General features: G+C 39.0%; 4 protein-coding genes across 6 annotated transcripts; all 4 read right to left on the bottom strand.

Moving 5' to 3' along the window:
* Positions 1–1,492: 1,492 nt before the first annotated feature.
* On the bottom strand, positions 1,493–7,331 carry LOC149113038 (dnaJ homolog subfamily C member 13-like). 2 transcript variants are annotated; one of them, XR_016206643.1, is made up of 3 exons: positions 4,104–5,159; positions 1,718–2,021; positions 1,493–1,546 (listed from the first exon to the last, which is right to left on the bottom strand). XR_016206643.1 is itself a non-coding variant. In XM_089287739.1 (3 exons), exons 1-2 carry the CDS (start codon positions 7,329–7,331, stop codon positions 1,887–1,889), a joined length of 264 nt encoding a protein of 87 aa, XP_089143865.1. In that variant the 3' UTR covers positions 1,493–1,546; positions 1,718–1,886. The 2 variants fall into 2 exon arrangements, 1 of the variants encoding a protein (XP_089143865.1); XM_089287739.1 differs by lacking the exon at positions 4,104–5,159 and adding an exon at positions 7,203–7,331.
* LOC149113037 (dnaJ homolog subfamily C member 13-like) lies at positions 7,202–10,948 on the bottom strand. The gene is made up of 8 exons (XM_089287738.1): positions 10,785–10,948; positions 10,135–10,216; positions 9,701–9,743; positions 9,367–9,462; positions 8,724–8,801; positions 8,450–8,521; positions 7,915–8,023; positions 7,202–7,346 (listed from the first exon to the last, which is right to left on the bottom strand). Exons 1-7 carry the CDS (start codon positions 10,900–10,902, stop codon positions 7,919–7,921), a joined length of 594 nt encoding a protein of 197 aa, XP_089143864.1. The 5' UTR covers positions 10,903–10,948; the 3' UTR covers positions 7,202–7,346; positions 7,915–7,918.
* A 1,729-nt stretch (positions 10,949–12,677) lies between these two features.
* On the bottom strand, positions 12,678–18,516 carry LOC149113036 (dnaJ homolog subfamily C member 13-like). Of its 2 annotated transcripts, none has more exons than XR_016206642.1 (3): positions 15,289–16,344; positions 12,903–13,206; positions 12,678–12,731 (listed from the first exon to the last, which is right to left on the bottom strand). XR_016206642.1 is itself a non-coding variant. In XM_089287737.1 (3 exons), the coding sequence occupies exons 1-2, from the start codon at positions 18,514–18,516 to the stop codon at positions 13,072–13,074; spliced, it is 264 nt and encodes an 87-aa protein (XP_089143863.1). In that variant the 3' UTR covers positions 12,678–12,731; positions 12,903–13,071. The 2 variants fall into 2 exon arrangements, 1 of the variants encoding a protein (XP_089143863.1); XM_089287737.1 differs by lacking the exon at positions 15,289–16,344 and adding an exon at positions 18,388–18,516.
* Positions 18,387–22,133, bottom strand: LOC110041610 (dnaJ homolog subfamily C member 13-like). Its single transcript, XM_089287736.1, has 8 exons — positions 21,970–22,133; positions 21,320–21,401; positions 20,886–20,928; positions 20,552–20,647; positions 19,909–19,986; positions 19,635–19,706; positions 19,100–19,208; positions 18,387–18,531 (listed from the first exon to the last, which is right to left on the bottom strand). Exons 1-7 carry the CDS (start codon positions 22,085–22,087, stop codon positions 19,104–19,106), a joined length of 594 nt encoding a protein of 197 aa, XP_089143862.1. The 5' UTR covers positions 22,088–22,133; the 3' UTR covers positions 18,387–18,531; positions 19,100–19,103.
* Between the last annotated feature and the right edge of the window lie 2,227 nt (positions 22,134–24,360).

Here is a 24,360-nt window from a genome sequence, read left to right as displayed (position 1 = left end):
TTTGACAAGTTGCCCTAACTGGTTTATACTTCTAGGTTAGGAGCAAAGAGCCTTGTCCAAGCGCACAATACTACGACTCTAAGCAGAGTCTAACCACTCGCTCTGAAGTCTAACATAGCAGACCACTGCGTCACCACCACCCCCTCCCTGTTGCCTTAAATAAAATTCGTGACGTAAGTAATATGCTAATCCCCGTCAACATTGACGTTTTAGTTTGTGGTATTTACCTTTATGCATCGTTTCCTTGACGATTTTAGTGTTGGAACAAAGTGCGTGCATTGTATCAACTGCCAACAGACGATCTGTCACGAAAAACAATACCACAAAGGTTATGAATGAGAACTATTTTTGCACTTTTCTGGGAAAGAAACAAGCACATGATTTGAAACTTTCTCTTAACATGCCAGAGCCGAGTTGTTCGAAAGCCGGTTAACGCTAACCCAGGATTACAAGTTAATGGAAGTATCAATTTTTCCTGTATACAAATGTTTTTCACTTCTTATGTTTTGTGTAGTTTGAGATTACTCATGCTCAAAACTGAAGGACAGACAAGATAACCAGAAAACCTCATCGAAAAAATACAAAACTGAAGGCAGGTAGGCAACAGCATAATCAAAATCTCTCGGGTTAGAGTGGAAAAGACGTAACAGAGACGCAAAAACGGATCCTGTGGTGGGGAGGGTAAGGGGTACTGTAGACGACCCACCTGATGGAAGCGTGTGTAGTGTTAGGAACAAAAAGCCGAGGATGTCAGAGTCAGCTATACTCGTTACACAGTTCTTGTTTGCTGTCGTGCTTGAGATGACCTGCAATACAGTGATAAGAGTCATTTCCCCTTACATTATCAATACACTGTTAAGAAGACAAGTGATGAGAATAAAGAAATTGAACACCCATCCTTAGCCATCCTTGTTCCGTTATGGTTTATCATTATCTCTTTGGTGTTTTTCTTTCTTACAAAACTGTTATTTTCAGGTTTCCTACCATTCAAAGGTAATTTTGTATGTGGCCAAAATAACTCAAAATACCATGACTGAGCCCCTTTAACAGGGGCATCAGTTCACAGCAATAAATGACTGAAATAAATGAATTCAAGGTAGACACATCTGTCATATCGAATCGGAGACATGAAGGAATTTGTGAAAACGCAAGTTCATTGTCCCAGTCATCTGAAAATAGCAGCGGACGATACATATTAAGCAAGGGGAAAAAGGAAAGGTTTGTTGAGGTTGAGGTTTTGGGGAAGGTCAGTTTCGTGAGGAAAGTTGAGTTTTGTGATCTGATGAGTATCATCCATATTTTGCTGCTATTGCTCTGACACTCGCCACAATGCATTAAACAGGCAAAACAACTACAAACACACTTTTGGCCTGTCACACAATCGTCTCCCAAGCAACACACGGCGTGACACGTCAACGTAACGCTTGCGCAGTTTATACCTGAGTTGTTTTTGATGACGTTTCTAAGCGCTTCCAGAGCCATGTCTTTTCTGGTTTTTCTTCAAGTCCAGCTCTGTGGCAGTGAGGACCATCAATGAATGAAGGTACTGGGAATGAAACAAATACGCAAGACTGAAAGGTTAAAATCTCATCATTATTCAAGGCAGGTAACAAAGTAGATCGCATCAATGACTAATATCACTATTTATCATATTTTAAAACTGCTTGTCCTTGGGCGAAAAAATGTTAAAATTGCTATTTCTTGTAATGTTACCAACCTGCGCCTCTGAGCCAAGGAAGTCGATCAAATCTGCTGCAAATTTAAGCGGAGCCCAAAAAGCAGACACAAAGTGTTGTTAGTGATCATTCAAATCTACAGTAACCCGATTTGTACTTGAAATGCTGTAATCAACAACTTCACAATATTCACAATATTTAATTATTAATTTAAAGGCTGCAGTAATGTAGTTTTTGTGATATACAGAATAAAGTTGGGCAAATACTTAATACCTGAAAACAATTCTGTGTTTCTTGGTATCTGGTCATGATCAGGGAGAACATTATCACTTGGACTCTTTTCTCCTGATGGAAGGAAACAAGTGAAAGATATTTATAAGCTAGATAATATTAAATTACCTCAATGGAATAAGTGTATACATCTACCATATAGGCTTAACATGTTAAATCCACTGTTAAATGCATCACAAATTGATGAGCTTGAGAAAGGTGCAGGGTGTCCAGCAGCATAGTTGTTCAGAAAAATAGGAAAATAGGAAACTGCAATTGAAAAAATACGCAAAAATAGGAACTTTCCTTCAAAAAATTAGGAAAAGAATAGGAGAATCATAATTGATGGACAAAGATAACCTCCCTACACCCCATCAGCTACCCCAATCGACCACTTTAGTTCATTGACAGTGATATACATTTGTACATACAGTGTGATAATGTAAGCATTTTGAATTTTAAAGTTATTCTTCTTCGTCGCTCTCATTGTGATAACAACATCAGTTTGCATAACATTTATATTATAAATCTAAATCAATTGAAGAGCAATCGGCAATCAGTTGTGAAATTGACATTTGAATATCATGTTTTCCTAGAAACAAGACTAGTGATACTACACTGAATTCATCAATCCAAATTCCCTGATTTTAACTGTAACTGAACTACTCAGGCTTCACCTTGTTCAGAAACTACGCTGTCTTTTCAAAACTTCAACATCAACCCAGCACACAATAGCAAACACAAATCCTAAGAGAAGTTTTAAAACGACACTTCCCTCTTGACTTGACATAAAACAACAGCTCACCCTTAATTTGACTTTAACAAGACAGTTCACCCTTAATTTGGTTTTCTTTTATTTGATGAACATCAACTTCCTCACATGAGCATCTTCCAGGTTCAAATATGATCACACAAGTGAGCAAGAGTTCAGCATGAGGACATACATTGGATAATTAACCAAATAGCAGGTTGAAATCCTCATCAGCTATTAGAGTGCTCAATAGTTTAACTAGAGACACATCAGACTTAATGACAAAGATATAGAAATCATATATGATGCTCATTTCGAAACGAAACATAGAGAAGTGCAACTGAGCTTAGTGAGCATTATATGGAGCCTGAAGGACCAGAACGTTGAGTACAACATTAAATGGCGTAAGATGAAGGAGAGCAGATCTTATTCGAACACTATAAAGAAATGTAATTTGGGTTTGTGGGAGAAATATTTCATTTTATGTAAACCCAAAGTGTCAACCCTAAACAACAGAAATGAGCCAATATCTTGCTGTAGATATTCTAGGAATTTTTTGCTGACAAATATCATCACCTTATTAGCCATAGCATCTCACTTGATGCGCCACGTACCACCCTTTTTACATATTGTTCTGTTTTTTTTTCAAATATCTTTCCCTGTAACCATTTTTTCTAGCAGTTGCCTGATGATTGCTTGTGAAGAAGCATGAAACCCTGAGTAGCAAGTAAATGTCTTAGACCAACTAATCCAGCTTTATACTTCCATTATTGGATAATTAACGTATTTTCAATGGGTTTATACAGAATATTATCTGTTGACTTCAACATAATCACATGAACCATATTGATACAGCTACATGTCGATACAATATATAACAAAGAAAATCATTGAGAAATATGGAACCAGTAAATCAGAGCGATGAACAGAAATCCAGTAAGGAACAGAGAACAAAGAAATAGTTACTGTCCCTAATATTTTTGCTAATTTAGAACATCCAAGTCATGACATTGCTTTATGCTAAATCCACATCCGAGCCTATGAAACACCAGAGGCTATTAATCCATTTTCAATTTTGCAAGACATGATGCTTAATTAGCCAAAAAAAAAAAAAAAATAGGAAAAATAGGAGGTTTCATTTTTAAAAATAGGAGAAAATAGGAATTCATCTGCTCAAAAAAGTAGGAAAAAATATGAGCTGGACACCTTGAAGGTGCCAGAGCTGAGCATGATGGCTATGATTGCTGGAGCCATAGCAAAGATTTCATTCCATTGTTAGTTACGACTGAACTGGAAAACATGGTTAATGTGTTTCACGCATGACACATATGACAAGTTAAAAAATAATAATAAGGCGTAAAATGAATGTACTATCATTTACAAATTATAAAAACAAAGCGTATTACTTTATTGATGTAGTCCTTTGCCGAAAGACAAATTTAAGAGATATTTGGCAAATACTGAAGTCTTGATCCCTTAAAAATGCTAGATCAACAGCACTGTTCACAATTTTGGACAAAAACTTGTCTTGAATTTTACACCTGCAACATACAGAAATCTCATGGTTATTAATATGGGCAGGCTTTTAGCAAGATGGGTGTCCAGGCATCCTGTGGATGGCCTCTTATTAAAGAAAATCGCTTTATTTTTCACATGTTGCCTTATAGATTGTTCATTTGAGCAGGCCCTATAGCACTTTTGGGACACCCACTTTTTAAATCTTGACCAAAAGCCTGAATGTGGGTAATATCGAGGTACAGTGTACATGTACCGTTCAAAGTTTATGTTCTTTAAACTATGCATAAATTAAAACTTAGACTGGTTTATTTGAAAGAGCTTTTAAGCTCTCCTTTAAAAATGTTGAGTACTTTCCTTGATTCGTGATTGAAAACTTCTTTCAATTGAACGAAGAAAAGGTTTGCTGTTACATGTATGCCATCCTTTCTAAGTAAGTTGTTACCAGTAGTTCAAACACTTCAGCGTGACATAAAGGGACAGGTCTGTAAGGGCGTCTAGTATTTTCCACGGTCATTTCTAGGAAAAATATATCTCACAACCTTGATCTTTACCATGAACAGCTGTGGCTAAATTTTGTTACAGTGCCTAAGAGATCAAAATAAATGACTCGCGTCTTGTTATTTGTGGATATGGAACTCCCAACAGCTGTGGGGCCCAAAGCGTAAAACCACAAAACACCAAAATTCTAGGGGGTGGGTGGAGTACCGTGAAGCCCCTTCAAAACAGAAAATCCTGGGGGTGAGGGGTCTATCTGGAAAAAAACCCTCTAAGGAGGGGGGATGGAGGATGGTTATTTTCTGGAACCACACATTTTACCCCTCCTGGTCTGCAGTCTGCAGTCTTCATTTTACACTGACTGGTAATTTTCAAATGTTTTTTTACACATGTATACCTTGACAGTGGAGAGACTGATTATTCATGCTAATTACTTCATGAAAATCATTAATAAACATACCTGCTCTATGGTGCCAGATATTCAGTTGTCGTCCTGTACTACCATTCATTTACTCCTTATCTTATCTTTATCTGGTGATGTTCTGCTCTTCATCTGATCCAATCTTGCCTTGTGGTTTTGTTTAACTTCGTTCAGCCAAGTTATCTCGCTTGATGTCCTCTCTGTGTCCAGTCTTTCCACGTACAAGCCTTCAACATTTCGGTTATTTCTCAACGAGAGGTTTACATTTTCTTGTGTGTAACAGCCCCGGGAAAAAGCCTGTTTAGTTTACTAGAGTATTACACTCAAAAAACTTTGTTCCCTCTTGCACGTGTCTTCCGCCATCTTTGTTATCTCGACCCCACACTCACTCGGCCATAATGTCGTGTTTGTGTCACGTGATATTTTCGCCCCTAGTCTTAGCCTACAGGGGTTTGGCCACGGGGAAACTCGCTTTGGAGACGATTTGATTGGCTCAAGAGAGGATCAAGATTCACAGAGGACGTTTGAACAAGAAAAAGACCAAGTTACCGCTGCACAAAACACATTGGTTTTGAGTACAGTTCATGCTTTGGCAAGACGTCAAAACCATCTTCTCCGAAGCACGTACTTGCAAGGTTTGCTTGAAGTAAATTCTTGTCGCAGGTGTTGGTGTTTCATAACGACACTGAACGGAAGGACCAGTCAGAACTTGTTTCCAGTGGCTGAGAGCTAAGTAAAACTTCTCCGCTAGTTGAATTCTTGAACGTGATGGAATACTATCAAGCAAGAAAGACCGTGCTTGACCACATTTCAAAACACCAAGGAGAGAGTTGAAAATACTACGCGTGGCGGAGTATTTTTGACGAACTTCGAGCCAGCTCTTAAACAATCAGTTTCCACAGGTGACAACAAACTGAAAGCTCTCTGGTTTTAAGGAATGCAGTACAATGTAACTTAGACTATCCTCGATCGGGGAACCTCTTGTTAAACGGAAGGGTGATGTAAGCAGTTCCGTAGACTAGTCAGTATGAGGCAAACCAAGGCACTTGCCTCAGTCATTTTTTTTCCTCGTTTTTGTTGTTTCTCTGTTGAAAGGGGAAATTGAAACACTGGTAAATGCCAAGGAAAAGAATTAAACCATGGACTTTGCCTCAGTCATAATTTTTTGTTTTGGCTACGGCCCTGGTGAGGCAAACCCAAGGAACGCACAGAAAAGACAAGGAGGCACAGCAGAAAAACGCTAAACGGAATACCTAAAGGAAAAGAAGACGAACTGTATAAATGGAACACAAAACGAAACACAAAACGAAACACAGCCTTGACTATTTGTGCTTTGGTTGCGGCGAGGTTTTCCACAGTTTTTAGAGCTCCGTTTAGGAGGTTCAGAAGGTACTGAACTAATTCGAACGAAAGACCCTAAAGAGATAAAAGGAAGGAAGTTAAGATCTCTTGAATAGTCACACAAAAGGGTGATGTAAACAAATCTTCTAATAATACACAGTATATCATAAACGTACAGCTCAATAGCTTTCATTTCGGTGGTGGCACAGTAAGGCTTCGCCCACAAACTCAAAAGTTAGAAGAGCTTCGTGCGGTATGATAAACAGTATCAGATAAAAGTATCACTCAATAGCTTTCAGTTGAATGGTCCCACACTAGGGTTTCATCCTTGTACAGCATAATAAACAGTATCAGATGAAAGTACTGCTCATTTCATTTGAATGGTCACACACCAGGGTTTCACCCACAGACTTTAAAGTTAGAACCACCTTGTACAGCATAATACACAGTGCCAGATGAAAGTACTGCTCAATAGCTTTCATTTGAATGGTCACACGCTAGGGTTTCATCCAGAAACTTTAAAGTTAGTACCACCTTGTACAGCATAGTAAACAGCACCACATGAAAGTACTGCTCAATAACTTTCATTTAATGCCCACACTAGGGTTTCATCCAAAAACTTAAAAGTCAAAACCACATACACAGCACAAACGGAAAGAGGATTAATCATCAAACATGTTAGTCTCGAGGTTTACTACACAATTCAAGGTAAATATCACTTCTTATTTACCTGTGCTACAAGCTCTGTGTGATTCTTGTCAAACATTCTGTGAAGTGCTTCACATGCCACACCCACGACATCTGGCCTCGCTTCCATTCCCTTGATCATGTGACTGATACAGTCGCTGACCTGCGCCATGCTTCGAACACAGATCTGAAAAGGGCCGTTTCCGAGCGAGAGAAATCATACAACGAATAAATCAAAATCTTAGTTCCACTATATAAGAAATGCAAAAATGTAATTTAAATGGCTTTCTTATTTTTCCACAGATGACATCCCCTTTTTAAAAATTAATCGCTCTTTCAATAATCTGATTTGACTATTTAATACAACATAGCTTTTTCAAGGTAAACTTTTTTCAGAATACTGACAATATTTCTCTCTTGAAAAGGGCCAAATTACGCTTTTTCAAGTGACGCGGACACAAACAACCTTGACTCGACGCATCGAAAAAATTTACACTACATTTTCTACGTTCGTGGTTCGTGATATATATGAATCTTTTAGTCTTACATATCCATTTACAAATAAAGCTGCGTTTTAAATTTCTCCGGCAATGTGGATGGGGCCTTAGTTTATTTCTACATGGGTGAAATGTGACGTTCCCTGCATGCAATTATGTACATCGCAAAAAAGCGACGTTGTTTTAAAATATCGTTGCATAACTAAATTTCCTTTGTGAGGTCTGGATTAAACTCCATCCCCTAATGGTGTGTCTTACCTCGTTAGCCGAGAGCAAGTGAACCACTTGCACAGCGGATTCCACGACTGCATTGTTTGTAGAACCCATGCTCTTTTACTAAATTTGGAATGTGGCCTAGGCCTGGGACCTGGGAATAGAGCACAGATACTCTTAACATTCGCTTTATGCCGCAATGTGAACACAAACGTTCTGCTAACTGGTGACCAATTCCTTAATTCTCACGTCTGTATACTCAATTAAGTGGTGATTACATCTGGAGAAAATAAAAGTTGATCTAGCCAAGACTACCGTTTCAAACCTCTAGCCCTGCCCGAGATCGTGTTATTTCTGAGAAGTGACTTAACGTTTTTCTTGAGTTGCCATCCAGGAGACTAGGCAAGAGCAAGCAGACACGTTCCCCACCCCAGCCCCGTACACTGAGCAGTTTTGTTCACGATATTTCAACATGGCGCATGCTTGCTTGAGGGTTGAATCGGAAAAAAATAAGTTGTTTAGAATGTGGTTATAGACGAAAATTCCCAATACCACTTCTAATTCGTCGTTTTCCACGTACCTGGTCTGCTAGCTGCGGTTGTGCCGTAAAAAGACAGAGTGTGGCCTGGGTGACAGTCTCGAGAGTCTCGCCCTGAAACGGGTTTGAGAAAAGTAGCAAGAAAGTAGAAAACGGAAATGACAATATAAAACACACGTACTAAACAGGTAAAACAGGTAAAGCAGCAGCCTGGTCTGAGAGGTTTCAGAAAAGTACCAAAAAGTGGAAAACGAAAATGACAGTATAACAAACAAGTATCAAAACGTAAACCCCTTAAAAATAAAACAAAACTTACATCAGAGGAGGATTTTGTTAGCAGTTCAACAAACTTCTGTAGCAAAGCTATAAGGAACTTCTTCGGCTTCCGAAGAACCTGAGAAGACAAAATAAAAAGAACCCACTTTCAAAGCTATACTATTGAGTTTTGTTTTATTGTAGCTTTACTGAGCTATATAATGACTTCAAAGTCAATGGTTTATTGACCTTGGCCAGAATCTTCCGTTCTAGTCCACTCGGATGCAAAATCTGCACTGACCACGATTTCTATCAAGCATTTTTTCCCCACATTTTCCTCCAAGTTACGGCTAGCTATTTGTACGTTTTGCCACCGTAATAACTGGTGTTGCAAATTTCGTTCATGCGACCTTTCCCCCTCTTTTCTCAAATTGCTTTTTCTCCCTCGCCATCAGTTACGAGCTTTCTAGCGCTTGGCACTGGTTATATGTTTTCCCGCGCTTAACCCTGATTACGTGTTTTCCCGCTCTTTTGACGAGTTATGTTTTTTTTTGTTTGCTTTGAGTTCTGATTGGCTTAATGGGTTCGGCTCTGAGAAAACCTTAGCCTCACTTTTGCAACAACTATAACAAAACCAACGCCGTTTAAAGAAACTTTTTTTTTTTTCTTTGTTGTTTTTTTCTTTTTCTTTTTTAAGAACATACCCAAGCTGGCTGCTGAATAAAGAGCCGAAGATAAATTCCACCAATTGTTATTTCCCCAGCAGCTTCGTCAAACATAACTTCAAAGTCTTCAGGAAGCTGAAAACAAAAACACAACACGTTTCACATCAATTTCTCAATAACAAAGGCTGTTTGTTTTCCAAATTCTCTTAGAGTACAAATATCATTAAATGCACTCTTTGCCAGACGAATTTCTCCACCTGTTTTTAAGTACACATCTCTTTTTCTACAAACCTCCTTCAAAGTATTTAAATTTCACCTGCCTACTAAATATTTTCACAAAAGAGGACAGGGAAGTCACGAAATAATGTCTTACCTTCCATTGAATGTCTGGGCTGTCTTTCTGCACCTGGTAATGCCTATAACGACAGGAAAAAGAAACGCGATCAGCACATTTTCCTGTGTAACAGCAGCTTCTTGGCCTACTCACGTAACGCAATCTTTACTGCTAGTCAGGACGTAATTCTAAACGTAATGACATGTTGAGGGGAAGATGGCGGTTCAAAATGGTGTCTGTACAAGAGATGCACATCTAAGACCGGAGACAACTAGTTTCGTCATGATCATCTTCGCTTAAGACGGCACTGGCCGCAGGTTTACATAACGAAATATTAACAGCAACAATTATTCGACTTTTTAAGGGCATTAACCAACTGACTTTAATCAGTATATCAGACACGAAAGACTGTGTTTGACCACATTTCCAAACACTAAGAATCATGGAACATGGACTAGCATTAATAAACTCACTTGTCTTTAAGCTGTTTCACCACTGTGCAGATTTTTTCTCTGGCTTCAGTGTTCCATATCAGTTCAGGATTCTCCTGGTTTGCTATACCGAAAAAAACAAACAAACAAATCAAAAACAGATCCGGTATAGACACCACATACATAACCTATTAGCCACACACATGATTGCCACAGACATAACTTTTCAAAATCCCTGAGTTTTCCCTGATAAAAATAATATTTCCCTGAGCAAATAAATACAAAATGTCACAGACAGAAGAGTTTCTAGCCTCCCCTAACAGCCTTCCTTTCCACCCATTCATCGAGACTGGCAAGTTTTCAAAACAATTTCTTGATTGAGGAGAAACATCGTTGAGATCACACTGAATATTTCTTCCAGCCTTCAATGGTATTAAATCAGCAGAGTCATGTTAAAATTCTTTCAAATCTCCCCGACTTTTCTTCAAAATGTCAATTCTCCCTGACTCAAAATAAAATTCCCTTACTTCTTCTTGACCTTGAATAATTTTTTCCCCTGACCATCTCCTGAGCTGTGGCAACCCTGACACATGTTTTAGTTCGTCAAGTAATCTTTCCAAAACAAAATAGCGTGACAAGGCCGTGTAACGTCCCTGACGTTCTAATATAGCTTGGCGAACGACTTGCCTCACCTTCAAACATATGCACGCTTGCTGAAGCGTTGTCTCTCATAGCGTCCATAAAGATGGCTGGCAAAAATTTGGACAACACGATCTTCACTTTGGGTCCAATGAGCTTATCTGACATCATCTTGGAAAACAGCTCGGCTGATCTCTCGCGGACCACTGGGTTTGTGCCATTTTCATAAAGGTCCAGAAGATAGATCAGACCGCCTGAAAAATACACCAGGTTAGAATCTGTCTCGGGTCCAAGAAATCGAAGAAGCGACGAGCAGGGTTACGATTAGCCTCCAAACAGTCACTCTACTGAATTTTTGCGCAAAGCTGTTTCTTCAGCATAAAGAGGATAAGAGACGGTATTGCCACACCCATCCCACCCCAACCTACCACTCCCTTTGATGGGATATCGGCATTTTGACAAGTTGCCCTAACTGGTTTATACTTCTAGGTTAGGAGCAAAGAGCCTTGTCCAAGCGCACAATACTACGACTCTAAGCAGAGTCTAACCACTCGCTCTGAAGTCTAACATAGCAGACCACTGCGTCACCACCACCCCCTCCCTGTTGCCTTAAATAAAATTCGTGACGTAAGTAATATGCTAATCCCCGTCAACATTGACGTTTTAGTTTGTGGTATTTACCTTTATGCATCGTTTCCTTGACGATTTTAGTGTTGGAACAAAGTGCGTGCATTGTATCAACTGCCAACAGACGATCTGTCACGAAAAACAATACCACAAAGGTTATGAATGAGAACTATTTTTGCACTTTTCTGGGAAAGAAACAAGCACATGATTTGAAACTTTCTCTTAACATGCCAGAGCCGAGTTGTTCGAAAGCCGGTTAACGCTAACCCAGGATTACAAGTTAATGGAAGTATCAATTTTTCCTGTATACAAATGTTTTTCACTTCTTATGTTTTGTGTAGTTTGAGATTACTCATGCTCAAAACTGAAGGACAGACAAGATAACCAGAAAACCTCATCGAAAAAATACAAAACTGAAGGCAGGTAGGCAACAGCATAATCAAAATCTCTCGGGTTAGAGTGGAAAAGACGTAACAGAGACGCAAAAACGGATCCTGTGGTGGGGAGGGTAAGGGGTACTGTAGACGAACCACCTGATGGAAGCGTGTGTAGTGTTAGGAACAAAAAGCCGAGGATGTCAGAGTCAGCTATACTCGTTACACAGTTCTTGTTTGCTGTCGTGCTTGAGATGACCTGCAATACAGTGATAAGAGTCATTTCCCCTTACATTATCAATACACTGTTAAGAAGACAAGTGATGACAATAAAGAAATTGAACACCCATCCTTAGCCATCCTTGTTCCGTTATGGTTTATCATTATCTCTTTGGTGTTTTTCTTTCTTACAAAACTGTTATTTTCAGGTTTCCTACCATTCAAAGGTAATTTTGTATGTGGCCAAAATAACTCAAAATACCATGACTGAGCCCCTTTAACAGGGGCATCAGTTCACAGCAATAAATGACTGAAATAAATGAATTCAAGGTAGACACATCTGTCATATCGAATCGGAGACATGAAGGAATTTGTGAAAACGCAAGTTCATTGTCCCAGTCATCTGAAAATAGCAGCGGACGATACATATTAAGCAAGGGGAAAAAGGAAAGGTTTGTTGAGGTTGAGGTTTTGGGGAAGGTCAGTTTCGTGAGGAAAGTTGAGTTTTGTGATCTGATGAGTATCATCCATATTTTGCTGCTATTGCTCTGACACTCGCCACAATGCATTAAACAGGCAAAACAACTACAAACACACTTTTGGCCTGTCACACAATCGTCTCCCAAGCAACACACGGCGTGACACGTCAACGTAACGCTTGCGCAGTTTATACCTGAGTTGTTTTTGATGACGTTTCTAAGCGCTTCCAGAGCCATGTCTTTTCTGGTTTTTCTTCAAGTCCAGCTCTGTGGCAGTGAGGACCATCAATGAATGAAGGTACTGGGAATGAAACAAATACGCAAGACTGAAAGGTTAAAATCTCATCATTATTCAAGGCAGGTAACAAAGTAGATCGCATCAATGACTAATATCACTATTTATCATATTTTAAAACTGCTTGTCCTTGGGCGAAAAAATGTTAAAATTGCTATTTCTTGTAATGTTACCAACCTGCGCCTCTGAGCCAAGGAAGTCGATCAAATCTGCTGCAAATTTAAGCGGAGCCCAAAAAGCAGACACAAAGTGTTGTTAGTGATCATTCAAATCTACAGTAACCCGATTTGTACTTGAAATGCTGTAATCAACAACTTCACAATATTCACAATATTTAATTATTAATTTAAAGGCTGCAGTAATGTAGTTTTTGTGATATACAGAATAAAGTTGGGCAAATACTTAATACCTGAAAACAATTCTGTGTTTCTTGGTATCTGGTCATGATCAGGGAGAACATTATCACTTGGACTCTTTTCTCCTGATGGAAGGAAACAAGTGAAAGATATTTATAAGCTAGATAATATTAAATTACCTCAATGGAATAAGTGTATACATCTACCATATAGGCTTAACATGTTAAATCCACTGTTAAATGCATCACAAATTGATGAGCTTGAGAAAGGTGCAGGGTGTCCAGCAGCATAGTTGTTCAGAAAAATAGGAAAATAGGAAACTGCAATTGAAAAAATACGCAAAAATAGGAACTTTCCTTCAAAAAATTAGGAAAAGAATAGGAGAATCATAATTGATGGACAAAGATAACCTCCCTACACCCCATCAGCTACCCCAATCGACCACTTTAGTTCATTGACAGTGATATACATTTGTACATACAGTGTGATAATGTAAGCATTTTGAATTTTAAAGTTATTCTTCTTCGTCGCTCTCATTGTGATAACAACATCAGTTTGCATAACATTTATATTATAAATCTAAATCAATTGAAGAGCAATCGGCAATCAGTTGTGAAATTGACATTTGAATATCATGTTTTCCTAGAAACAAGACTAGTGATACTACACTGAATTCATCAATCCAAATTCCCTGATTTTAACTGTAACTGAACTACTCAGGCTTCACCTTGTTCAGAAACTACGCTGTCTTTTCAAAACTTCAACATCAACCCAGCACACAATAGCAAACACAAATCCTAAGAGAAGTTTTAAAACGACACTTCCCTCTTGACTTGACATAAAACAACAGCTCACCCTTAATTTGACTTTAACAAGACAGTTCACCCTTAATTTGGTTTTCTTTTATTTGATGAACATCAACTTCCTCACATGAGCATCTTCCAGGTTCAAATATGATCACACAAGTGAGCAAGAGTTCAGCATGAGGACATACATTGGATAATTAACCAAATAGCAGGTTGAAATCCTCATCAGCTATTAGAGTGCTCAATAGTTTAACTAGAGACACATCAGACTTAATGACAAAGATATAGAAATCATATATGATGCTCATTTCGAAACGAAACATAGAGAAGTGCAACTGAGCTTAGTGAGCATTATATGGAGCCTGAAGGACCAGAACGTTGAGTACAACATTAAATGGCGTAAGATGAAGGAGAGCAGATCTTATTCGAACACTATAAAGAAATGTAATTTGGGTTTGTGGGAGAAATATTTCATTTTATGTAAACCCAAAGTGTCAACCCTAAACAACAGAAATGAGCCAATATCTTGCTGTAGATATTCTAGGAATTTTTTGCTGACAAATATCATCACCTTATTAGCCATAGCATCTCACTTGATGCGCCACGTACCACCCTTTTTACATATTGTTCTGTTTTTTTTTCAAATATCTTTCCCTGTAACCATTTTTTCTAGCAGTTGCCTGATGATTGCTTGTGAAGAAGCATGAAACCCTGAGTAGCAAGTAAATGTCTTAGACCAACTAATCCAGCTTTATACTTCCATTATTGGATAATTAACGTATTTTCAATGGGTTTATACAGAATATTATCTGTTGACTTCAACATAATCACATGAACCATATTGATACAGCTACATGTCGATACAATATATAACAAAGAAAATCATTGAGAAATATGGAACCAGTAAATCAGAGCGATGAACAGAAATCCAGTAAGGAACAGAGAACAAAGAAATAGTTACTGTCCCTAATATTTTTGCTAATTTAGAACATCCAAGTCATGACATTGCTTTATGCTAAATCCACATCCGAGCCTATGAAACACCAGAGGCTATTAATCCATTTTCAATTTTGCAAGACATGATGCTTAATTAGCCAAAAAAAAAAAAAAAATAGGAAAAATAGGAGGTTTCATTTTTAAAAATAGGAGAAAATAGGAATTCATCTGCTCAAAAAAGTAGGAAAAAATATGAGCTGGACACCTTGAAGGTGCCAGAGCTGAGCATGATGGCTATGATTGCTGGAGCCATAGCAAAGATTTCATTCCATTGTTAGTTACGACTGAACTGGAAAACATGGTTAATGTGTTTCACGCATGACACATATGACAAGTTAAAAAATAATAATAAGGCGTAAAATGAATGTACTATCATTTACAAATTATAAAAACAAAGCGTATTACTTTATTGATGTAGTCCTTTGCCGAAAGACAAATTTAAGAGATATTTGGCAAATACTGAAGTCTTGATCCCTTAAAAATGCTAGATCAACAGCACTGTTCACAATTTTGGACAAAAACTTGTCTTGAATTTTACACCTGCAACATACAGAAATCTCATGGTTATTAATATGGGCAGGCTTTTAGCAAGATGGGTGTCCAGGCATCCTGTGGATGGCCTCTTATTAAAGAAAATCGCTTTATTTTTCACATGTTGCCTTATAGATTGTTCATTTGAGCAGGCCCTATAGCACTTTTGGGACACCCACTTTTTAAATCTTGACCAAAAGCCTGAATGTGGGTAATATCGAGGTACAGTGTACATGTACCGTTCAAAGTTTATGTTCTTTAAACTATGCATAAATTAAAACTTAGACTGGTTTATTTGAAAGAGCTTTTAAGCTCTCCTTTAAAAATGTTGAGTACTTTCCTTGATTCGTGATTGAAAACTTCTTTCAATTGAACGAAGAAAAGGTTTGCTGTTACATGTATGCCATCCTTTCTAAGTAAGTTGTTACCAGTAGTTCAAACACTTCAGCGTGACATAAAGGGACAGGTCTGTAAGGGCGTCTAGTATTTTCCACGGTCATTTCTAGGAAAAATATATCTCACAACCTTGATCTTTACCATGAACAGCTGTGGCTAAATTTTGTTACAGTGCCTAAGAGATCAAAATAAATGACTCGCGTCTTGTTATTTGTGGATATGGAACTCCCAACAGCTGTGGGGCCCAAAGCGTAAAACCACAAAACACCAAAATTCTAGGGGGTGGGTGGAGTACCGTGAAGCCCCTTCAAAACAGAAAATCCTGGGGGTGAGGGGTCTATCTGGAAAAAAACCCTCTAAGGAGGGGGGATGGAGGATGGTTATTTTCTGGAACCACACATTTTACCCCTCCTGGTCTGCAGTCTGCAGTCTTCATTTTACACTGACTGGTAATTTTCAAATGTTTTTTTACACATGTATACCTTGACAGTGGAGAGACTGATTATTCATGCTAATTACTTCATGAAAATCATTAATAAACATACCTGCTCTATGGTGCCAGATATTCAGTTGTCGTCCTGTACTACCATTCATTTACTCCTTATCTTATCTTTATCTGGTGATGTTCTGCTCTTCATCTGATCCAATCTTGCCTTGTGGTTTTGTTTAACTTCGTTCAGCCAAGTTATCTCGCTTGATGTCCTCTCTGTGTCCAGTCTTTCCACGTACAAGCCTTCAACATTTCGGTTATTTCTCAACGAGAGGTTTACATTTTCTTGTGTGTAACAGCCCCGGGAAAAAGCCTGTTTAGTTTACTAGAGTATTACACTCAAAAAACTTTGTTCCCTCTTGCACGTGTCTTCCGCCATCTTTGTTATCTCGACCCCACACTCACTCGGCCATAATGTCGTGTTTGTGTCACGTGATATTTTCGCCCCTAGTCTTAGCCTACAGGGGTTTGGCCACGGGGAAACTCGCTTTGGAGACGATTTGATTGGCTCAAGAGAGGATCAAGATTCACAGAGGACGTTTGAACAAGAAAAAGACCAAGTTACCGCTGCACAAAACACATTGGTTTTGAGTACAGTTCATGCTTTGGCAAGACGTCAAAACCATCTTCTCCGAAGCACGTACTTGCAAGGTTTGCTTGAAGTAAATTCTTGTCGCAGGTGTTGGTGTTTCATAACGACACTGAACGGAAGGACCAGTCAGAACTTGTTTCCAGTGGCTGAGAGCTAAGTAAAACTTCTCCGCTAGTTGAATTCTTGAACGTGATGGAATACTATCAAGCAAGAAAGACCGTGCTTGACCACATTTCAAAACACCAAGGAGAGAGTTGAAAATACTACGCGTGGCGGAGTATTTTTGACGAACTTCGAGCCAGCTCTTAAACAATCAGTTTCCACAGGTGACAACAAACTGAAAGCTCTCTGGTTTTAAGGAATGCAGTACAATGTAACTTAGACTATCCTCGATCGGGGAACCTCTTGTTAAACGGAAGGGTGATGTAAGCAGTTCCGTAGACTAGTCAGTATGAGGCAAACCAAGGCACTTGCCTCAGTCATTTTTTTTCCTCGTTTTTGTTGTTTCTCTGTTGAAAGGGGAAATTGAAACACTGGTAAATGCCAAGGAAAAGAATTAAACCATGGACTTTGCCTCAGTCATAATTTTTTGTTTTGGCTACGGCCCTGGTGAGGCAAACCCAAGGAACGCACAGAAAAGACAAGGAGGCACAGCAGAAAAACGCTAAACGGAATACCTAAAGGAAAAGAAGACGAACTGTATAAATGGAACACAAAACGAAACACAAAACGAAACACAGCCTTGACTATTTGTGCTTTGGTTGCGGCGAGGTTTTCCACAGTTTTTAGAGCTCCGTTTAGGAGGTTCAGAAGGTACTGAACTAATTCGAACGAAAGACCCTAAAGAGATAAAAGGAAGGAAGTTAAGATCTCTTGAATAGTCACACAAAAGGGTGATGTAAACAAATCTTCTAATAATACACAGTATATCATAAACGTACAGCTCAATAGCTTTCATTTCGGTGGTGGCACAGTAAGGCTTCGCCCACAAACTCAAAAGTTAGAAGAGCTTCGTGCGGTATGATAAACAGTATCAGATAAAAGTATCACTCAATAGCTTTCAGTTGAATGGTCCCACACTAGGGTTTCATCCTTGTACAGCATAATAAACAGTATCAGATGAAAGTACTGCTCATTTCATTTGAATGGTCACACACCAGGGTTTCACCCACAGACTTTAAAGTTAGAACCACCTTGTACAGCATAATACACAGTGCCAGATGAAAGTACTGCTCAATAGCTTTCATTTGAATGGTCACACGCTAGGGTTTCATCCAGAAACTTTAAAGTTAGTACCACCTTGTACAGCATAGTAAACAGCACCACATGAAAGTACTGCTCAATAACTTTCATTTAATGCCCACACTAGGGTTTCATCCAAAAACTTAAAAGTCAAAACCACATACACAGCACAAACGGAAAGAGGATTAATCATCAAACATGTTAGTCTCGAGGTTTACTACACAATTCAAGGTAAATATCACTTCTTATTTACCTGTGCTACAAGCTCTGTGTGATTCTTGTCAAACATTCTGTGAAGTGCTTCACATGCCACACCCACGACATCTGGCCTCGCTTCCATTCCCTTGATCATGTGACTGATACAGTCGCTGACCTGCGCCATGCTTCGAACACAGATCTGAAAAGGGCCGTTTCCGAGCGAGAGAAATCATACAACGAATAAATCAAAATCTTAGTTCCACTATATAAGAAATGCAAAAATGTAATTTAAATGGCTTTCTTATTTTTCCACAGATGACATCCCCTTTTTAAAAATTAATCGCTCTTTCAATAATCTGATTTGACTATTTAATACAACATAGCTTTTTCAAGGTAAACTTTTTTCAGAATACTGACAATATTTCTCTCTTGAAAAGGGCCAAATTACGCTTTTTCAAGTGACGCGGACACAAACAACCTTGACTCGACGCATCGAAAAAATTTACACTACATTTTCTACGTTCGTGGTTCGTGATATATATGAATCTTTTAGTCTTACATATCCATTTACAAATAAAGCTGCGTTTTAAATTTCTCCGGCAATGTGGATGGGGCCTTAGTTTATTTCTACATGGGTGAAATGTGACGTTCCCTGCATGCAATTATGTACATCGCAAAAAAGCGACGTTGTTTTAAAATATCGTTGCATAACTAAATTTCCTTTGTGAGGTCTGGATTAAACTCCATCCCCTAATGGTGTGTCTTACCTCGTTAGCCGAGAGCAAGTGAACCACTTGCACAGCGGATTTCACGACTGCATTGTTTGTAGAACCCATGCTCTTTTACTAAATTTGGAATGTGGCCTAGGCCTGGGACCTGGGAATAGAGCACAGATACTCTTAACATTCGCTTTATGCCGCAATGTGAACACAAACGTTCTGCTAACTGGTGACCAATTCCTTAATTCTCACGTCTGTATACTCAATTAAGTGGTGATTACATCTGGAGAAAATAAAAGTTGATCTAGCCAAGACTACCGTTTCAAACCTCTAGCCCTGCCCGAGATCGTGTTATTTCTGAGAAGTGACTTAACGTTTTTCTTGAGTTGCCATCCAGGAGACTAGGCAAGAGCAAGCAGACACGTTCCCCACCCCAGCCCCGTACACTGAGCAGTTTTGTTCACGATATTTCAACATGGCGCATGCTTGCTTGAGGGTTGAATCGGAAAAAAATAAGTTGTTTAGAATGTGGTTATAGACGAAAATTCCCAATACCACTTCTAATTCGTCGTTTTCCACGTACCTGGTCTGCTAGCTGCGGTTGTGCCGTAAAAAGACAGAGTGTGGCCTGGGTGACAGTCTCGAGAGTCTCGCCCTGAAACGGGTTTGAGAAAAGTAGCAAGAAAGTAGAAAACGGAAATGACAATATAAAACACACGTACTAAACAGGTAAAACAGGTAAAGCAGCAGCCTGGTCTGAGAGGTTTCAGAAAAGTACCAAAAAGTGGAAAACGAAAATGACAGTATAACAAACAAGTATCAAAACGTAAACCCCTTAAAAATAAAACAAAACTTACATCAGAGGAGGATTTTGTTAGCAGTTCAACAAACTTCTGTAGCAAAGCTATAAGGAACTTCTTCGGCTTCCGAAGAACCTGAGAAGACAAAATAAAAAGAACCCACTTTCAAAGCTATACTATTGAGTTTTGTTTTATTGTAGCTTTACTGAGCTATATAATGACTTCAAAGTCAATGGTTTATTGACCTTGGCCAGAATCTTCCGTTCTAGTCCACTCGGATGCAAAATCTGCACTGACCACGATTTCTATCAAGCATTTTTTCCCCACATTTTCCTCCAAGTTACGGCTAGCTATTTGTACGTTTTGCCACCGTAATAACTGGTGTTGCAAATTTCGTTCATGCGACCTTTCCCCCTCTTTTCTCAAATTGCTTTTTCTCCCTCGCCATCAGTTACGAGCTTTCTAGCGCTTGGCACTGGTTATATGTTTTCCCGCGCTTAACCCTGATTACGTGTTTTCCCGCTCTTTTGACGAGTTATGTTTTTTTTTGTTTGCTTTGAGTTCTGATTGGCTTAATGGGTTCGGCTCTGAGAAAACCTTAGCCTCACTTTTGCAACAACTATAACAAAACCAACGCCGTTTAAAGAAACTTTTTTTTTTTTCTTTGTTGTTTTTTTCTTTTTCTTTTTTAAGAACATACCCAAGCTGGCTGCTGAATAAAGAGCCGAAGATAAATTCCACCAATTGTTATTTCCCCAGCAGCTTCGTCAAACATAACTTCAAAGTCTTCAGGAAGCTGAAAACAAAAACACAACACGTTTCACATCAATTTCTCAATAACAAAGGCTGTTTGTTTTCCAAATTCTCTTAGAGTACAAATATCATTAAATGCACTCTTTGCCAGACGAATTTCTCCACCTGTTTTTAAGTACACATCTCTTTTTCTACAAACCTCCTTCAAAGTATTTAAATTTCACCTGCCTACTAAATATTTTCACAAAAGAGGACAGGGAAGTCACGAAATAATGTCTTACCTTCCATTGAATGTCTGGGCTGTCTTTCTGCACCTGGTAATGCCTATAACGACAGGAAAAAGAAACGCGATCAGCACATTTTCCTGTGTAACAGCAGCTTCTTGGCCTACTCACGTAACGCAATCTTTACTGCTAGTCAGGACGTAATTCTAAACGTAATGACATGTTGAGGGGAAGATGGCGGTTCAAAATGGTGTCTGTACAAGAGATGCACATCTAAGACCGGAGACAACTAGTTTCGTCATGATCATCTTCGCTTAAGACGGCACTGGCCGCAGGTTTACATAACGAAATATTAACAGCAACAATTATTCGACTTTTTAAGGGCATTAACCAACTGACTTTAATCAGTATATCAGACACGAAAGACTGTGTTTGACCACATTTCCAAACACTAAGAATCATGGAACATGGACTAGCATTAATAAACTCACTTGTCTTTAAGCTGTTTCACCACTGTGCAGATTTTTTCTCTGGCTTCAGTGTTCCATATCAGTTCAGGATTCTCCTGGTTTGCTATACCGAAAAAAACAAACAAACAAATCAAAAACAGATCCGGTATAGACACCACATACATAACCTATTAGCCACACACATGATTGCCACAGACATAACTTTTCAAAATCCCTGAGTTTTCCCTGATAAAAATAATATTTCCCTGAGCAAATAAATACAAAATGTCACAGACAGAAGAGTTTCTAGCCTCCCCTAACAGCCTTCCTTTCCACCCATTCATCGAGACTGGCAAGTTTTCAAAACAATTTCTTGATTGAGGAGAAACATCGTTGAGATCACACTGAATATTTCTTCCAGCCTTCAATGGTATTAAATCAGCAGAGTCATGTTAAAATTCTTTCAAATCTCCCCGACTTTTCTTCAAAATGTCAATTCTCCCTGACTCAAAATAAAATTCCCTTACTTCTTCTTGACCTTGAATAATTTTTTCCCCTGACCATCTCCTGAGCTGTGGCAACCCTGACACATGTTTTAGTTCGTCAAGTAATCTTTCCAAAACAAAATAGCGTGACAAGGCCGTGTAACGTCCCTGACGTTCTAATATAGCTTGGCGAACGACTTGCCTCACCTTCAAACATATGCACGCTTGCTGAAGCGTTGTCTCTCATAGCGTCCATAAAGATGGCTGGCAAAAATTTGGACAACACGATCTTCACTTTGGGTCCAATGAGCTTATCTGACATCATCTTGGAAAACAGCTCGGCTGATCTCTCGCGGACCACTGGGTTTGTGCCATTTTCATAAAGGTCCAGAAGATAGATCAGACCGCCTGAAAAATACACCAGGTTAGAATCTGTCTCGGGTCCAAGAAATCGAAGAAGCGACGAGCAGGGTTACGATTAGCCTCCAAACAGTCACTCTACTGAATTTTTGCGCAAAGCTGTTTCTTCAGCATAAAGAGGATAAGAGACGGTATTGCCACACCCATCCCACCCCAACCTACCACTCCCTTTGATGGGATATCGGCATTTTGACAAGTTGCCCTAACTGGTTTATACTTCTAGGTTAGGAGCAAAGAGCCTTGTCCAAGCGCACAATACTACGACTCTAAGCAGAGTCTAACCACTCGCTCTGAAGTCTAACATAGCAGACCACTGCGTCACCACCACCCCCTCCCTGTTGCCTTAAATAAAATTCGTGACGTAAGTAATATGCTAATCCCCGTCAACATTGACGTTTTAGTTTGTGGTATTTACCTTTATGCATCGTTTCCTTGACGATTTTAGTGTTGGAACAAAGTGCGTGCATTGTATCAACTGCCAACAGACGATCTGTCACGAAAAACAATACCACAAAGGTTATGAATGAGAACTATTTTTGCACTTTTCTGGGAAAGAAACAAGCACATGATTTGAAACTTTCTCTTAACATGCCAGAGCCGAGTTGTTCGAAAGCCGGTTAACGCTAACCCAGGATTACAAGTTAATGGAAGTATCAATTTTTCCTGTATACAAATGTTTTTCACTTCTTATGTTTTGTGTAGTTTGAGATTACTCATGCTCAAAACTGAAGGACAGACAAGATAACCAGAAAACCTCATCGAAAAAATACAAAACTGAAGGCAGGTAGGCAACAGCATAATCAAAATCTCTCGGGTTAGAGTGGAAAAGACGTAACAGAGACGCAAAAACGGATCCTGTGGTGGGGAGGGTAAGGGGTACTGTAGACGAACCACCTGATGGAAGCGTGTGTAGTGTTAGGAACAAAAAGCCGAGGATGTCAGAGTCAGCTATACTCGTTACACAGTTCTTGTTTGCTGTCGTGCTTGAGATGACCTGCAATACAGTGATAAGAGTCATTTCCCCTTACATTATCAATACACTGTTAAGAAGACAAGTGATGACAATAAAGAAATTGAACACCCATCCTTAGCCATCCTTGTTCCGTTATGGTTTATCATTATCTCTTTGGTGTTTTTCTTTCTTACAAAACTGTTATTTTCAGGTTTCCTACCATTCAAAGGTAATTTTGTATGTGGCCAAAATAACTCAAAATACCATGACTGAGCCCCTTTAACAGGGGCATCAGTTCACAGCAATAAATGACTGAAATAAATGAATTCAAGGTAGACACATCTGTCATATCGAATCGGAGACATGAAGGAATTTGTGAAAACGCAAGTTCATTGTCCCAGTCATCTGAAAATAGCAGCGGACGATACATATTAAGCAAGGGGAAAAAGGAAAGGTTTGTTGAGGTTGAGGTTTTGGGGAAGGTCAGTTTCGTGAGGAAAGTTGAGTTTTGTGATCTGATGAGTATCATCCATATTTTGCTGCTATTGCTCTGACACTCGCCACAATGCATTAAACAGGCAAAACAACTACAAACACACTTTTGGCCTGTCACACAATCGTCTCCCAAGCAACACACGGCGTGACACGTCAACGTAACGCTTGCGCAGTTTATACCTGAGTTGTTTTTGATGACGTTTCTAAGCGCTTCCAGAGCCATGTCTTTTCTGGTTTTTCTTCAAGTCCAGCTCTGTGGCAGTGAGGACCATCAATGAATGAAGGTACTGGGAATGAAACAAATACGCAAGACTGAAAGGTTAAAATCTCATCATTATTCAAGGCAGGTAACAAAGTAGATCGCATCAATGACTAATATCACTATTTATCATATTTTAAAACTGCTTGTCCTTGGGCGAAAAAATGTTAAAATTGCTATTTCTTGTAATGTTACCAACCTGCGCCTCTGAGCCAAGGAAGTCGATCAAATCTGCTGCAAATTTAAGCGGAGCCCAAAAAGCAGACACAAAGTGTTGTTAGTGATCATTCAAATCTACAGTAACCCGATTTGTACTTGAAATGCTGTAATCAACAACTTCACAATATTCACAATATTTAATTATTAATTTAAAGGCTGCAGTAATGTAGTTTTTGTGATATACAGAATAAAGTTGGGCAAATACTTAATACCTGAAAACAATTCTGTGTTTCTTGGTATCTGGTCATGATCA

Source organism: Orbicella faveolata, unplaced genomic scaffold, assembly GCF_042242905.1.
Source record: "Orbicella faveolata isolate gen_17 unplaced genomic scaffold, um_ofav_v1 contig_15, whole genome shotgun sequence".
Taxonomy (NCBI): Eukaryota; Metazoa; Cnidaria; class Anthozoa; order Scleractinia; family Merulinidae; genus Orbicella; species Orbicella faveolata.
The sequence above is the reverse complement of the archived record's forward strand: the minus strand, read 5'-3'. Positions and strand labels throughout refer to the sequence as shown.